The sequence below is a fragment of the Rhinoderma darwinii genome, chromosome 5, assembly GCF_050947455.1.
Source record: "Rhinoderma darwinii isolate aRhiDar2 chromosome 5, aRhiDar2.hap1, whole genome shotgun sequence".
Taxonomy (NCBI): Eukaryota; Metazoa; Chordata; class Amphibia; order Anura; family Rhinodermatidae; genus Rhinoderma; species Rhinoderma darwinii.
The window spans coordinates 199,819,262-199,836,142 of NC_134691.1; the positions used below are offsets into that span (position 1 = coordinate 199,819,262).

The window sequence follows — 16,881 nt, forward strand, 5'->3', positions numbered from 1 at the left end:
CTGATTAAAGAGATCAGGAATCAAAGGAAGGGGATACTGGTTCCTTACAGTGACCTTATTCAAGTTACGGTAGTCAATGCATGGCCTAAGACCACCATCCTTCTTCCCTACGAAGAAGAAGCCAGCACCTACCGGAGAAGTAGAGGGGCGAATGTAACCCTTGGCCAGGCATTCCTGGATATACTCTCTCATGGCTTCACGTTCGGGACAAGAGAGATTAAATATCCTACCCTTAGGGAGCTTAGCTCCTGGTACCAAATCGATAGCGCAATCGTATTCTCTATGAGGAGGTAACACTTCAGAGGCCTCCTTAGAGAAAACATCAGCGAAGTCCTGAACAAACTCAGGTAGCGTGTTCACCTCCTCAGGGGGAGAAATAGAATTAACAGAAAAACATGACGTCAAGCATTCATTACCCCATTTGGTAAGATCCCCAGTATTCCAGTCAAACGTGGGATTATGCAACTGCAACCAGGGAAGGCCTAAAACCAAATTGGAAGATAATCCCTGCGTCAACAGTACAGAGCACTGCTCCAAATGCATGGAGCCAACAAGGAGTTCAAAAACAGGGGTATGCTGTGTAAAATAACCATTAGCAAGAGGAGTGGAGTCGATACCCACTACCGGGACAGGTTTAGGCAAATCAATCAAAGGCATAGCTAGAGACATAGCAAATTCCACAGACATGATATTAGCAGACGACCCTGAATCCACGAAGGCACTGGCGGTAGCAGATCTACCACCAAAAGAGACCTGAAAGGGAAGCAAGATTTTATTACGTTTCATATTTACGGGAAATACCTGTGCGCCCAAGTGACCTCCCCGATGATCACTTAGGCGCGGAAGTTTTCCGGCTGCTTATTCTTACGCCTAGGACAGGTGTTCACTTGATGCTTGTCATCCCCACAATAGAAGCAGAGACCATTCTTCCTGCGGAACTCTCTATGTTGTTGGGGGGACACGGAGGCCCCGAGTTGCATAGGTACCTCCGAGTCTTCCGTGGAAGAACGAAGCAACGGAACCTCGGGAGGCATCATGGGGGAGTCAGAGGAGAAAACACAAAAACAATCACGTTGTCATTCCCTGAGACGTCGGTCAAGTCGTACTGCTAAAGCCATAACCTGGTCTAGGGAGTCAGAAGAGGGATAGCTAACTAGCAGGTCTTTCAGGGCGTTCGACAGACCCAACCTAAACTGGCACCTTAAGGCAGGGTCATTCCACCGAGAAGCTACGCACCACTTCCTAAAGTCAGAGCAATACTCCTCAACAGGTCTCTTACCCTGACGTAAGGTCACCAGCTGACTCTCGGCAAAGGCAGTCCTGTCAGTCTCGTCATAAATGAGTCCGAGAGCAGAAAAGAAAAGATCAACGGAGGAAAGTTCAGGGGCGTCAGGAGCCAAGGAGAAGGCCCATTCTTGGGGCCCTTCCTGGAGCCGGGACATAATTATACCCACCCGCTGGCTCTCAGAACCTGAGGAGTGGGGCTTTAAACGAAAATAGAGCCTACAACTCTCCCGAAAGGAGAGAAAAGTCTTCCGGTCCCCTGAGAACCAGTCAGGCAACTTGAGGTGGGGTTCAAGAGGTGAGGTGAGGGGCACTACCATGGTAGCATCAGGCTGGTTGACCCTCTGAGCCAGGGCCTGGACCCGTAGGGAGAGACCCTGCATTTGCTGAACCAGGGTCTCAAGGGGGTCCATAGTAGTGTGAGGGACCAGGGTAGAGTAGGTATATGGGCTTGTGATTATGTAATGATGGGGGTAAGGAAACAGACAAGTGAACCCTAATCTACCCGCCACTCAGTCCCTGCCTACTTGCAACGACCCGCCCTAGGCGACGGGGTACAACTGGGCGACGGTCCCTACGCTCAATAAGTGCATGACAGACAAACAGACAAGGGTACACAAGCAAGGGAAAAGGGGCAGTTGCCCACGGCAACACCGTGAGCAACAAGAGTAGTGAACGAGCCGAGTCAAACCAGGAGTGTACGAGGTACCAAACGCAGAGCAGGAGAGTAGTGAACAAGCCGAGTCAAACCAGGAGTGTACGAGGTACCAAACGCAGAGCAGAAGAGTAGTCAGTAAGCCAGGGTCAATACAAAGCAGGGCCAAGTAGTTCAAGAAGCTGCAGCAGGGCCAGGAAACCAACAGAGAAGAATCACAAGCAAGGAGGAACAGGAAAGGCAGGTATAAATAGACAGAGGGTGGGAGCTAGCTCCGTCTGACCATGCTGTGATAGGCTCTCCCACTGGCCGATTCACTTGTTGAGAAGACTCACGGGACAGGGATGTAATATTGCCACATTACAAAGCATTAGTGAGGCCTCATCTAGAATATGCAGTTCAGTTCTGGGCTCCAGAGTAGTCAGTAAGCTAGGGTCAATATGAAGCAGGGTCAAATGGTACAAGAAGCTGCAGCAAGGCCAGGAAACAAAACGAGAAGAATCACAAGCAAGGAGGAACAGGAAAGGCAGGTATAAATAGACAGAGGGCGGGAGCTAGCTCCGTCTGGCCAGGCTGTGATAGGCTCTCCCACTCCTAAGCCTGCCATCCTGAGTGGTGGAAGATGGAGTCAGTCTCACAGACATAGAAGCAGGTGCAGACTGATTACCTATGGGCGTGGATACAGAAGCTGTGCCTGGCAGATCCTTAATAGGTACAATCAGAAAAGACATCGACTGCAAATCTCGGATTGTGCCTTTATTTTTTTTAAAGGAGGGGGACAAATCTGACTCTTGCTATAGGGTGCTCTGTGGTCTCTATGAGCTCCCATGAATGCAGATCATTTTTTAGTTTTCTTCCTGACCAATGACATAATCTCATTAACATATAGAACACTGCACTCCTTAACCAGTTTGAAATGAGAGATTGAATGTACTGTACTATCAAAAGAAAAAGCGGCAATATAGATCGGATAGTTGTACTCACTTGGCATGGTTTATTGTACCCAGGGTCCAGTAATTAGACACCAGCTTCTTTTCATGAGGTAGTGATCTTTTTGTCTGAAAAAATGTATGATGTTCTACGCACGATTTCCAAAGGTTTTTACATGCCCGGTAGTTTAGCATATTGAAGGCTATCATCTGATCTCTACATTCATTCTGCAAGGTAGAATTTGTAGAATAAGTATTGCACATTGGTCAATCAAAAATCTATTAAAAAGGTTGAAATTATTTTTTTTTACTATTTTCAAGATGCAATTTTAGATGATTTAAAAGGACATTATGATATTTATTGTTGGAATTACAAAAAAGAATGAAGGGCTAATGCAGAAGTTGTGCCATAGAGATAAATATATATTTTTTAATAGTATTAAAATAATGAAAAACGTAACTGTTTGGTGAAAAAAATAAACTCGGAAAATAGGACATAATGTAAATGTGTAACGTAGCTCCAATCGGGAATGAAATAAAAAAAAATTCTTAACTATAAAATATTATTCAAGCTTATAACACTACCACAGCTAAAGATTTGAGTGCTGCATTTGCTCAAGTGGCCAGATTTTATTTTATTTTTTTGCCTCCCCACTTTTAGAAAGCCCTAACTTTTTCATTCTTACATTGATGTACTGCACAGCTGTATGAGATCTTGTTTTCTTGGCACGCATAAAAATTAAACTACGCCACTCGTCCATGGGCTGTGTCTGGTACGGCAACTAATCCCCAATCAAGTAAATAAGGACCTGCTGCCATACTAGACACAGCCCATGGAAAGTGGCTTTCCTGGACAAACCGTTCAATTTATATGATGATATTATGGGGTAAATCCAGAAAAAAAGTGTGATTTTGCAATTGTTGCTTTATACCATAAATAATGTGTTAACGTGTGAGTTATTGTACACGTTGTTACGGTAATGCTGGAGTCACAACCTGCCTGGCGTTTTTCGCAGCATGTTTTGCCCATAAACGCTGCGGCCAGATGTTACTTTAAAGTCTATGGTAAAATTTGAGTAGAAACACAACATTTTGGTTTGTGGCATTTTTGTAGCGTTTCTGAGGTCAGTGGTGTTTTTTTTGTTTCTTTTTTTTAAAACGCAGCATGATCATGTTTGGTGTACTTTTCTGGCATTCTTACCATGGTCCCCAAAATTTACAGAAGAAATGCCTGTACAAAATTACGCTAAATAAAATCGGCACCAAAAATTTTTTTTTTTTACATGCATTCTTAAAAGTATGTATACATAAATTTATTTATTTTGTAAGAGGATAGTATTTAGGTAAAGAGAGACAGTAGTCACAGAATTGATGGTCTTGGACAACACATTTACTTTATTTTGCACTGTGTGTGCATGAGAGGAAATAGAGTTACTTACATGTTTCTGATGTTGCTGTATAAAAAACTTTTTTCTTTTGAATGAGATTTTCAAAACATTTACCCTAAAAGAAAAAAAATGTGAAAATACATAAATTTATAATCATGACTTTTACCTTCACTATGAATTATTCTAAGTACAGAGTTAATTATATTCAGCCATTTTTTAGTTACATTTGATTCTGAGTAAACCTAGTGATATTTTGTATGACTGCCATTGAAGTACCTGAAGGATTAGTGACTCAGCTTTCTAGAGTACTGACCGGTAAATTGCCCCTATGCTGCACAACGGACATAGGGGATATAGCATTGTGTAACTAGCCAGATATACCATTCAGAACTCTAGAAAGACTGGGTGAGAACTCTTGTAAATCTTGTAAACAGATACACAGCCTTCCCAAAAGTTTTAATATTATTAGCAAATTGTCCTTTTTTTATATATTTTAGGGGAAATGATATTCAACACTAAAGATATGTATTATATCTGATCTAGAACATATTGGATTGAAAAGTAAGGGTATGTTTACACGGCAGCCTCCGTTACAGCTGAAATTACGGAGCTGTTTTCAGGAGAAAACAGCTCCGGAATTTCAGACGTAATGGCAAGTGCAGGCGTTTTTCGCTGCGTCCATTACAGACGTAATTGGAGCTGTTTTTCTATGGAGTCAAGGGAAAACGGCTCCAATTACGTCTCAAGAAGTGACAGGTACTTCTTTGACGCGGGCGTCTTTTTTATGCGCCGTCTTTTGAAAAAATGACCGTCGGCACAGAACATCGTAAAACCCATTCAAATGAATGGGCAGATGTTTGCCGACGCTTTGGAGCCGCATTTTTGGACGTAATCCGAGGGTAAAACGCCCGAATTACGTCCGTAAATAAGGTGTGTGAACCCAGCCTTACAGTTGAAACAAGCTGGTTGTAAGAATTATAAAACTGCAATGAAACATCAGTCAATGATAAGTAAATATAAAATTCCAAATTCCAAAAATGCTAATTTCCCTTAAAAGCTGCGTAAATCTGTATGGAAACAATCAATATGTATTACCATGGATAGAAGCTGGTACAAATCTGTTTCCTATAAACTGCTATGCCAGCGGAAGCTATTCCAATGACAAGATCTAAGTTATGAAGATCCTGGGGAGAAAAAGTAATTCATGTAATTATTTAAAGTAACACGGTCATAATTTACAATGCAACGTGCAAGATAATATCTGCAGCCGGCACCAACGCAACAAATAGTGAAACATGCTTGCCTCAAATGTATTTACAGTCACATTCTCGTAGGGTACTATATGGGCAACATTATGACATAGGTTTGTCAGTTTTATGTCAGAGTACCACTTTTCTGAAGGCACCGAATAGAATATCTTGTGTCATCAAATTGTTTCTTCCTTCTTTTGGTTCCCTATCAAGCCATCAACTTGAACAAATTATTTTTCAGACACAGGTTTAGGATTGAAAACGACATTTCTTACCATGCGTTCAAAAGGGGTTATCCAGTTCTTTAAAATACTTAAGATCGGCCATCAATATTAGATCGGACTCTCAGCACCCGTGGCGATCAGATGTTTGAGGGGGTTTACACAGGTCCGTACTTTTAGTAGCAGCTGTGTATGGTATTACAGCGCAGTCCCATTCACTTGAATGGGATGAAGCTGTGATAAGCTGTAATAGCAGGCACAGCTGCTATTTAATGTACGGACCGGTGCCTGGTAAACAATCAAGGAGACACCGCGCTCACTGGAATTGGATAACCTCTTTAAAATATTAGTATGGACCATGCATACAACCGTATTCATTTTTTTTGTTTTGTTTTATGCAGTTTCCGATTTTAAAGAAAAAAAACATACCATCATGATCTAATGAATGCTGAATATTGGGCTATATACCTCTCTTTCGGTGCTTCTAGTGGGGAATATGCTTTGCGCAGTGCATACTGCGCACCAATTTGTTGACCAAAGAAATCTTAGGACCCATCCACATCGCGTTTGTGCTCTCCAGCGGGCGTATACGTTTTTTTATAAAAACTTAGACCATTGAAAACGTATACAAACGTGTACTATTTTCTGTTTACGTCTGTGTTTTTTTTATAGCGTGAACGTTTAGCATATACTCATACGTCGGTATATGTTTCTGTTCGTTTTTTACCTAAAAAAAGTATATGTTTTTTCTAAAGTGAACACTGATAGAAAAAAAACAAAAAAAATGGATAGATTTACTGTATGTAAACGGATACAACGTATAGCATTACATTTGCATATGTCGTCCTTTGAGATCAATGCTAAAAAAAGTTATGTCGCGTATATGTTTTTTTTACGTACAGAATAGCATAGCAGACTCTTCAGTACTTTCAAAAACAGTATCCCAACGTAAACCATGACAAACATAGACCAAACGGATGCTATTTTAGTGTACGTTTGACCCATTATAGTCTATGTATACGTTTCAATACTTTTTTAGTGTTTAAAAACGTATACGCCCGTCGAATAGCACAAACGCGATGTGAATGGGGCCTTACAGTGTTAAAAGAAAAGTTTTACTTCATTTTTTTTTTTTATTAACTCTGCCTATATACGGAAACATAATATATTTTTTAATCTGTTTTCATTTTTTTTTTCCTACTCATGATGATAATGAGATGACTGCTGAAAAGTGATCTAAAACAGGAAGTGTCAGTCTATTGTGAGGCTCAGTGGTCAGAGTGAAAACGGCAATATTTCAGGAATTTTCTTTTTTTAATATACACAATAGAATAAAAAACAGAAAAAAAAAACAACAAAAACACCACTTAAACATTATTAAACGATCTAAAAAACGAATTCCTTTAAGGGTTTGTTTACACGCAGAATTAAACACGGCTGAAAATTCCGGAGCTATTTTCAAGGGAAAACAGCCTCTGATTTTCAGTCGTTTTTTAAACAGAAAATGGCTTCTGAGGCTTTTTTTTTTAGACGTTTTTGGAGCTGTTTTTTAATGGACACTATGAAAAGAAAACTCCAGAAACGGCTCAAGAAGTGACATGCTCCTTTTTACACGGCGTCTTTTTAGGTGCTGTTTTTTAAAACAGCGGAGTAAAAAAACGCTCCGTGTGAACTAAACACCATTTTTCCATTGAAAACACTGCGTGTGAACATACCCCAAGTCTGAAATGTAAATTTTCGCAATATATGCTATATTAATGAAAAAGGATAATGTCTTGATTTATTTATATATACTGTATATCAACTGTATAATCCGATGCTTTTATGCAGACTAGCATTGGTCATTTCTGCGTTTTATTACTGTTTGAGTTTTAAAATGAACGAGTACTGCTTTTTATTTGGTTAAGCGGATGAACTCATTCCTTTATGACAGATCATCTCTTGTTTCCTGAAAGCATTTCTCAGACTATAAAAACTAAATATTCCCTCTAGATTGTTCTAAATAACACAGTTTAACACAAAGGAATCATTTTACTGGAGCCTTTTATCACAAACTATCTGAGTAATACAATTGAATATTACCTTGAAAAAGAAAGGCTTATTCTTCTTTTAAGTTCTATTTGAGGCCACACTTAGCAGGGGTGGTGTTGCCAGCAACACATTAGTTATATGTTAGAATTAATTCTGCATGCAGGCACCTTTAGTGGGAGCTCCTTGCGTACAGGTTTTCAAAGCTAGTGTTGAAGGGGTTGTCCCAAGATTAACATTTATCACCTAACCACAGCATGGGTGATCAATGACTTATCACTGGGGGACCCACCAACCACTAGAACAGCCTGGTTCTCCTCACTGCACGATCAAAGGGAGGAGGGGCTTGAATGGAGGACGAGCATGCACCCTGCCACTCCGTTCAAAGTCTATGGGGTTAACGGAAACAGCTGAGCGCTGTACTCGGCTGCCTCCTTCAGTCCCATAGACTTTATATGGTATGGCAGGGTTCATGCTTGTCCTCTGCTTCATTGAAGCTTCTCCTCACTGTGGGGGGTAAAGTGAAGAGGAACCCCATTCTAGTGATCGGTGGGTGCCCCAGTGGTGGGGTCTCCAGTGATCAGACATTTATCACTTATCCTGTGGATAGGTGAGAAATGTTAGTCTTGGGAAAACCCCAATAAACGGACACTAACTTTTCAAACAACTTCTGCTAATCTAATAGTATACCTGATACAGATCAATTTGTAATTAACTTACTGTAAAAAAAAAGTTGTTTTATCCATGCAAATTCTGTGTTAAGTTACTGCCACTAGGTGTCTCCATTCCTGTAATCTGCTGTCCACCCCCAATTGTCAGGCAAAATCAGCCTCTAGTTACAGAGCACAGGAGACAGACTGCAATAGGTTGGGGTGTCACAGCGTGCCCATAGAAGTCTATGGAAAAGGTAGGCTGAGCAGGAGAAGTGAGCGAGAGAAACAGACATAGACACAGCAGCCCATAGAAGTCTATAGAGAGGGGAGGGGAGCAGGAGCAGAAAGAGAAAGACACGTTGTTCATAGAATGCCATGGGGAGGGGGAGCCAGAATAGAAATACATAAACATGTTGCCCAAATAAATCTATAGAGAAGGGAGGGGAAGAAGGAGCAGAGTGAAAAATATAGACAGACATGAAGCGGCTGCTGCTAATAAGAGTTACATGTCAGCCTAGTGCTGGATTCTCAGCTACTGTGCTCATTACTGATGTATAATCTCCATGTTGCTGCTGATTCTATATATGATAGAGATAGGAGAGCAGGATTCTGCTCTGTGTGCAGTGTATGACAGACATAAAAGCAGTTCGGCTCCACCTGCAGTGGGGAAAACTGCTAAAAAAAAATAGAATACAAGTCATATAATGGCCAGAAATATTGTTATTCCTCATGTAGAAACATATGACAGCTTATTCTGAAAAGTCACCTGAACAGTTAGGTACGCTTTAAGTTCAGTGGGAGCTATATAAGTCTAAATGCAAAGGAGCTCCCCTTAGTGGTGGCTGCAGGCAGTCAAGATATTATCATGTGTTTGTGGCTTTGTAAGTGAAGAAGGGTATTTAGAGCTCTGTCATAGAAAAAAATGAGCTCTGACTACTATAAAAATATATTAGCAGATTAATCAGCACCGAATTTTAGTCCTATTTAAATTTAATTAATTTACAGGTAAACTTAAGCCCTTTCCTATCTTAGTTGATAGGAGGTTTCCCAGTCCCCAGCTACAGGATCAAGATGGACTTGGACACACTATAGAATGGGTAGGGGGGTGGATTACCCCAAAATATACCTTTGAAAAAACCTCCTCCTTTATGCAGTAATATTTGGAGCTTTGCATTTACTCTGCACAAAACGTACAGAATGTCAGTTTTTCTCTCACAAAAGAGAGCACATTTTTAGCCTTTAAATTTGTCCTGTGTGTATGTTTTGCACATTATTTTAAACAATATGAAGTAAAAGTTATATTTTATAAAGCTCTATCATTATTCCAGTGATTCTTTACTAATTCTAAATAGAGTATTTATGCTATAAAAAACCTTTGGTGGAAGGAATAAAAATACCACCTGACATCTATTCTATCTTAGTTGACAGCAGATAATACCAAAGATCATTTTCATCATCCTAAACCAATAAAAATATAAGATATTTACCTCTAACTCACAATAGACCTCAAAGGACATTAAATATTAACTCATTTACACCATTGGTAACCATGAATACTAGCATTAACTGCATCATTCCCTAGACCGCCAGAAATATTAACCCCTAAACGACTATGGAAATACTGGGGTCAGAATTAATTTAGGGGTGTGAAATAATTTACGGGTCTGGTCTGAATAATCTTATGGGTCTGGTCTGGAATCTGAATAAATTTAGGGGTTCGGTAAGGGGTCCAAATGAGGTGTCTAGTCTGGGGGTCTAAATAAATTGAGGGGTCTCGTCTGAATTAACTTCGGGTTCTGAATTTGCATTGCTATAGAGCGTATGGATGGTTTGTGAAAGCGAGGGGCCAAAGATGTTTTGGCAGCAAACTCTGCAATCTTCGGGAGAAGCAATCTTGGAGGTCTGAGCCGGGCGGAGAAAAAAAAGAACAGTGAACAACTCTAAACAGAGAAAGCGTCACCTGTGAGTCACTAGATTTAATTGTGGTTTATTCTGCCTGTGTCTGAGCACTACTGTATTCTCTTGTATGGTTTGCAGCGTGAGCACACTCTGCAGACCACTTTGTAGAACTGGTATCTGACGACTATGTGACCATATATTTATCAGATACCAGTTTTACAAAGTGGTCTGCAGAGCATCCGTACGCTGCAAACCATACCAGAGAATACAGTAGTGCTCAGACACAGGCAGAAGAAACAACAATGAAATCTAGTGACTCACAGGTGACGTTTTAACTGATTAGAGTTGTTCACTGTTCTTTCTTTGTATGGTGGTATTATTGGCTATAGTTTTCTGTATATAGTGGCGGTGTATGTTTGTACTTCTTGTGTTATTCGTATGGCTTACATATTTAACCCTTTCAGGACTAAGTAATTTTTTGCATTTTTTGTTTTCGTTTTTCACTCCCCGCATTCCAAGAGCCATAACTTTTTTATTTTTCTGTCAATCGAGAGGTGTGAGGGCTTATTTTTTTGCAGGAGGAGTTGAAGTTTCTATTTAAAGTACAATATAATGTACTGGAAAACGAAAAAAAAAAAGGTTTGTGGGGTGGAATTGGAAATAACTTTGATTCTAGCATTGTTGTTTAGGTTTCGTTTTACGGCTTCTTCCGTGCGGTAAAGACAACAACTTAACTTTATTCTGCGGGTCAATAAGATTACGGCGATACCAAATTTCTGTCGTTTTTTTTATAGTTTGCTACTTTTACAAATAATCTTTTTATTTTTTCGTCGACTAAGCAGTGTGAGTACTTATTTTTTGCGGGACAAGAGTACTTTTTGTCAGTGTGTGGTCTGTTTTACCAAAGGACAGCACACTGATCCATGCAATTAAATAGGGTGTTCACACATCTGATTTTTTTTTTCATTGCAAGATGTCCATTGCAAGAAACTCACAGAATGCCCTATTCTGGTCCGTTATGCGTGAAAAAAACAAACAGCACACAGACGACATCTGTGTGCTGTCTGTTTTTCATGGATTAGTTGCTAAAGTGCAGAAAAAAGTGAAAAAAGTAAGTGCTTGCAGAGGAGTAAAACGGATGATACAGGGAAACCACACACACATTCATAAGGCCTCATGCACACATCCTTTGACGTTTTCACGTTTAAAACTGATCCATGTGTTAGTTGTGACATTCGTGTGGTTTCCGTTGTCACTCTGCATTTGTTCCGTTATTCCGTTTTAAACGGACGTTGTGCTTCAGTTTGTCTTCCATTTTAAACGGTCCGTTAAAATCCATCTTGTGTGTTAAATGCAGGGAACTCTGGCATGCCCTGCCCTTCCTTGGCAATGGATCCGTGAAAAACGGACGGCACACGTATGACTTCTGTGTGCCGTCCGTTGTTTTGACGGACCCATAGCCTTCAGTGGGCTAGATGGACACTGATCAACGGACAGGAGTAGGACATATTCTACTTTTGACAGAACGGAGGCACGGAACCATTAAAACAATGGCCAATTAGAAATAAATGTGTCAGTGTGCTAACCGTTAAAAAAAACGGAGAGTACCCTGAAGAAAATAACTGAAGTTGGCATGAGGTCTTAGGATAATCGTTCATTGTTTTGCGGGCGCAAATTGGACATGCTTGTTGAAATGCTCTATGGACAGATGAGACAAAAGTGGAACTTTTTATCACAAATGTGTAACGCTATGTTTGGAGAGAGAAAAAACCACTGCATAACATTACAATAAGCACCAAAAGTCAATTACGTTGGTAATCCTGAGATTGCTGCAGCCAGAGAAGGACTCAACTGAGCGATTTGCTCCTTCGGCTGTGATCAGTGCTCCTCGTCAGGCTGTAGACTGCTCACATAGGAGAGCCGATCATAGCAGAAGGTGCAGGGCGCTCAGCTGAGTCCTTTTGCACTTTTGTTTCAGCAACAGTAGGGGTCTCAGCACCCAGATATGTCTCTATGACATATCGAAAGTTTGATGAAAGTGTAGTTCCTATTCAAGGCACCTTGACATACTATTACTTAAACTGCGGCCTATCAAAAGTGTGACGAAAGTGCAGTTACGCTTTACCAACCTCGAGACTTGACAGACTATTATGTCGAGGTGCGGGAAGGGATAAACAAACAATGTTTATGAAGGGACAAGTACACTAGTAATAATACCAAATTTTTCAATTCCCCATCATTTTGTTTTATTAGACGTTTACTGCATATATACAGTACTGATATTATAATATGTAATATGTTTTACTTCAAATTCGTAATTTTCTCTGCTAGTAGAACCCTTCAAAATGTGTAATACACAAAGAAAAACTGCCCAAATTATATATTTACTATTGTACAGTAGTCTTATAATAACATACAAAAAAGCCTCATATGGCCCAAGACTATGTAAAGTAATTTGTACTGGATACTACTGTATTAAAAGTAGATAGTTCTAAAGGTCTCTAAACTTATTGTTTATGTATTAAATATATACAGGAGTCAAACATACTCTACCACTGTGCATTTCAACTCCATAGAATTCAAGTGTTCTTGCAATATTAATGTAGCAGGATTCAGCTTCTGTTTGTCCAAGACCACTAAAAAAACCAAGAGGAATGATACTTGTTAGAAGCAGGATCATTTTACAAATGTTGCAAACTAAAGTGTAGTGGATGTAGCCACATCATTTTCCTACCAAGCGGGACTAACGTACAGGGCACACTTTTTAGAACCCACAAATCTGCAAAGGGAAAATTTGCTGCATTTTCGTCATGGGCCTAATAGTAAGTTGTAGAACGTTTAATTTATACAGTGATTAAGCATCAGGTCAGGTCTCGTATGCTGCCTTGTGGCTTTTACAATTTGTTTCATTATTTCTGCGTAAAAGGTGTTTAAATGTTGTCGTGTTGCTATAAACACGCAACCTATTATTTTCTCTCTGACGCGTTTCACAAGTATATTATTAAGTCCTCTCTAGCTCATCAGGAAGTAAGCAGGAATATATATATTTTTTGCCTACACAGATAAATACTGAGTAAGGCATATGATCCAGACAGAACTTATATACTGGTGTAAGACATCTGAGGGAATAAAATGGTCTGCCGGTATAAGACCCCTCTAAGGATTAATTATAGGAGTCATAAAGAAAGCCTGCGAGTCCTGCTCCTTCCACCCACACAGAGTGATTGACATTTCTACCCATATACAAACGCATAAAAGCTGTCAATCACTCTACGTGGACTGGGGGGAGGGGTAGGTTGGGAAAAGCAGGACTCAAAGCCTTGCTCTATGCGTCTTGGCAGCATTTTTATTTACACGAAATTATTAAATAAAATAACATTGTAGCAGAGAGTTGATGGCCAACACTGGCCATGGTACAGCTGCACAATACGGCTAGTAACGCTCTGTTTACAGCACGTTTGGGGTGTACACTTAACGTATGTGCTAAAAGATATGTCTGACACTAAGGCTGGGTTCACATGACCTATTTTCCGAGATAATGGAGGCGTTTTACACCTCGAATTACGTCTGAAAAAACGACTCCAATACGTCGGCAAACATCTGCCCATTACTTTCAATGGGCTTTACGATGTACTGTGCCGACGACCTGTCATTTTACGCGTCGCTGTCAAAAGACGGCTCGTAAAATTACAGTCTCGTCAAAAGAAGTGCAGGACACTTCTTGGGACGTTTTTGGAGCCGTTTTCTCATAGACTCCAATGAAAACAGCTCCAAAAACGGCCGTAAAAAACGCAGCGAAAAACGCGAGTTGCTCAAAAAACGTCTGAAAATCAGGGGCTGTTTTCCCTTGAAAACAGCTCCGTATTTTGAGACGTTTTTGACTCTACATGTGAACATACCCTTACGCTGAACGTACCCATGGAGCCCTATGGACCCAGCGGATGCCAAAAGAGTGTCCATTTGTCATCCGTAGGGCAGGTGTACTCTACATTTGTTTACTATTTTTTTTCTTTCTGCTGTAAAAAAAAAAAGCGTAGTCTGCTGCACTCTCCTAAATAGTGGGTCACCACAAAAAAAAATAGTGCAGTGTGTACTTTTTTTTTTTTTTACATTTGGGGACTATATATGAAACATGCTGCTCTGCAGTGGCATACGTCGAGGGCCTCTGCAATCTGGGAATACGTCGGAAGATTTTCCAGCGGAATTTGCCGAATGTAAAAGAAAAACATGGTGTGAACAGAGCCTTATGTTTAGATCTGCCAGGTAGTCACCATATAACTTTTCCACACGCATGTACTGAGTCATCTTGTAGCTATTCACTCACTGTTATGCGTATGAAGTGTAAGCCAAATATTAGTGTTAGCACAGTAGTAATAAACACAGCATTGTCCATAAAATTGTGCCCGCCACAATGAAGTATCCATACTATTGTGCCAGTTACATAGCAGTATCCATAAAAGATCCAATCACATAGTAGTGCAGTCAGTAGTTACTGCTACAAAACAGGCCATACAAATGTGCCAGCCAGAGCAGATTGCATAAAAATATGAAAACCACAGTGCACATAAAATACAACACACTTCCATGGTCCTGCTCTCTGTCCCTCTAACAGGAAAGATTTCAAAGAACAGTGCCACAAATCCAGGACTGTCTCACTTAGTTCTAGACACTTTGGAATTGGGAAGTCATTCAGCCTGAAAGTGGCACTGTGGCCAGGCTTGATATATAATTGGCAATTATATGTGGCTCATACTGTACCACATGCAACTGAAAACAATCACTAGGTAGTTTTGTATGCTAAAATCTAAGCAGTCACAGGAATGTGTCAGCAGTCACAGAGCGATATATGGGAGGGCATTGTAATCATACCCTTCTTCTTAGTCATGAAAGCTCCTCCAGTCGCAAGTGCCACTCTCTGACCACAGTGACAGCTATAGGGGCCAATCAGGAGACTGCTCGAGCCGTCACTTAAAGCAGAGGAGCTGGGCGTGCAGAGCGGGAGAATTTACACTTCGAGTGCCCGCCTTAATGGCACTTGCGCTCAGGGGGTCGGGGGAATAAAACATTATTTTATTGGCGATGCCACTTCCATGACCGATAGAAAAGGTATGTTTAAAATGCCCTCTCCCCTTTATATCACTCTGTCAACAGTTTTTGGTAAAAACCATTCCAACATTACTAGAATAATGAGAATAGTTTATGAAATTAAAAAAAAAAATCAATGTTGTTTATTCTTTTTTTCCCAAGAATGTCAAAATTTACCTGTGCTGGCTGTGGAGGGATTCCACTTTACTTATAAAATCATTGTCTTGGCTAGGAATAAACTGTTTATTCGAGAGGTGTCCCGTGAGATGCACTGAAGGATTGTAATCGCCAAACTCAGCTTTACAATAAAAAAGAAATAAAACAAATGACCATTATTGAATGATATACAACTATATTTATATTAGGAAAAAAGCAAATTAGTTGATCTTTATGGTTATCGCCTTAAAGGGTTTTTCCCAGAATCAATATTTCTCACTTACCGCTCTATTCATATGGGGCTTACAGGAACGGCAAGGTAATCCCGTTCTCTTGATCGGTGGGGGTCCCAGCGGTAGGACCCCCACCGATCAGATATTTATCACCTATACTGTGGATAGGTGAGAAATATTGATTATGGGAAAACCCTTTTAAGTAAGATGAAATAAAAAAATTGCCTTGAAAAATATAAATTAAAAATGTATCATTTAATAGATATTCATTAAAATTGGTAAAGTTCTGGGTTCCAACTGACTAACACATGCTTGGATAAGTATTTGAGATGCGTAAAGGTGACCATAAGGCAGAGATTTCTTTATTTCTCCACAGTTTTTCCTAACCAGCTTGTCACTAATTGACTTCATTAATTGTCTGACTCTCTACTTTATCCACTTGTGAAAACCAATACACTACGCGTTTCAGCACTCAAGCTTCCTATTGAGTGCATCATCAAGGGTAGAGTTTAAAGTAAATGCATACACTGCCAAGGCACTGGTTCTGTGTAACATCGATGTGTGAACTGGCAGAGTAACGGCACTGGTATATGGCTCTGAGAAACACCACTGCTGGGGCCCATTTATAAGGCCCAAAACCCTACCATTTAGGTTGGACCCATCATCCAGCTGGCTAGCTTGTGCACACAATCAATTTATAGATGAGCCATCCATTACTCTTCCGTTTTGAAGCTGCTTTTGACAGCGATTGGCAGCTGTAATGGCCGCGGTCGCTGAGACGCCGGAACGCTGTGCTGTCCTCGTCTGCTGCTAGGATGTGCGTACGCTCGCTCACTCCCAGCCTTAATGGGCCAGCGCGCTCACCAGGAAAATCTCCCCTATCCTATCCCAGCAAACCAGGAACTATAAAAAGGACTCTGCTCTCTTCCTCCTTGCCTGAGCATTGTTGTGTCTACCCATGTTAGTTTAGCAAATGGTTCCTAGTTGTATCCTGTTCCCAGTGTTCCGGCATCCTGCTTCCTGTATCCCGTAATTGTGTTTGTTTCTGAGCGAAGTCTAGTGCTGGAGTCTAGTTCCTCCTCTGTGCCACATGTCATCTG

General features: G+C 40.5%; 1 protein-coding gene across 1 annotated transcript in view; it reads right to left on the minus strand.

Annotated features, from left to right (window-relative positions):
- The window catches only part of PTPN3 (protein tyrosine phosphatase non-receptor type 3), a 282,946-nt gene that overhangs the window by 91,458 nt on the left and 174,607 nt on the right, over positions 1-16,881 (minus strand). The window contains exons 8-12 of the mRNA XM_075826850.1: positions 15,570-15,690; positions 12,856-12,943; positions 5,352-5,440; positions 4,308-4,371; positions 2,924-3,096 (exon numbers count right to left, since the gene is read on the minus strand). Of these exons, the coding sequence (XP_075682965.1) occupies positions 2,924-3,096; positions 4,308-4,371; positions 5,352-5,440; positions 12,856-12,943; positions 15,570-15,690 (535 nt within the window). The remainder of the gene's footprint in view (positions 1-2,923; positions 3,097-4,307; positions 4,372-5,351; positions 5,441-12,855; positions 12,944-15,569; positions 15,691-16,881) is intronic.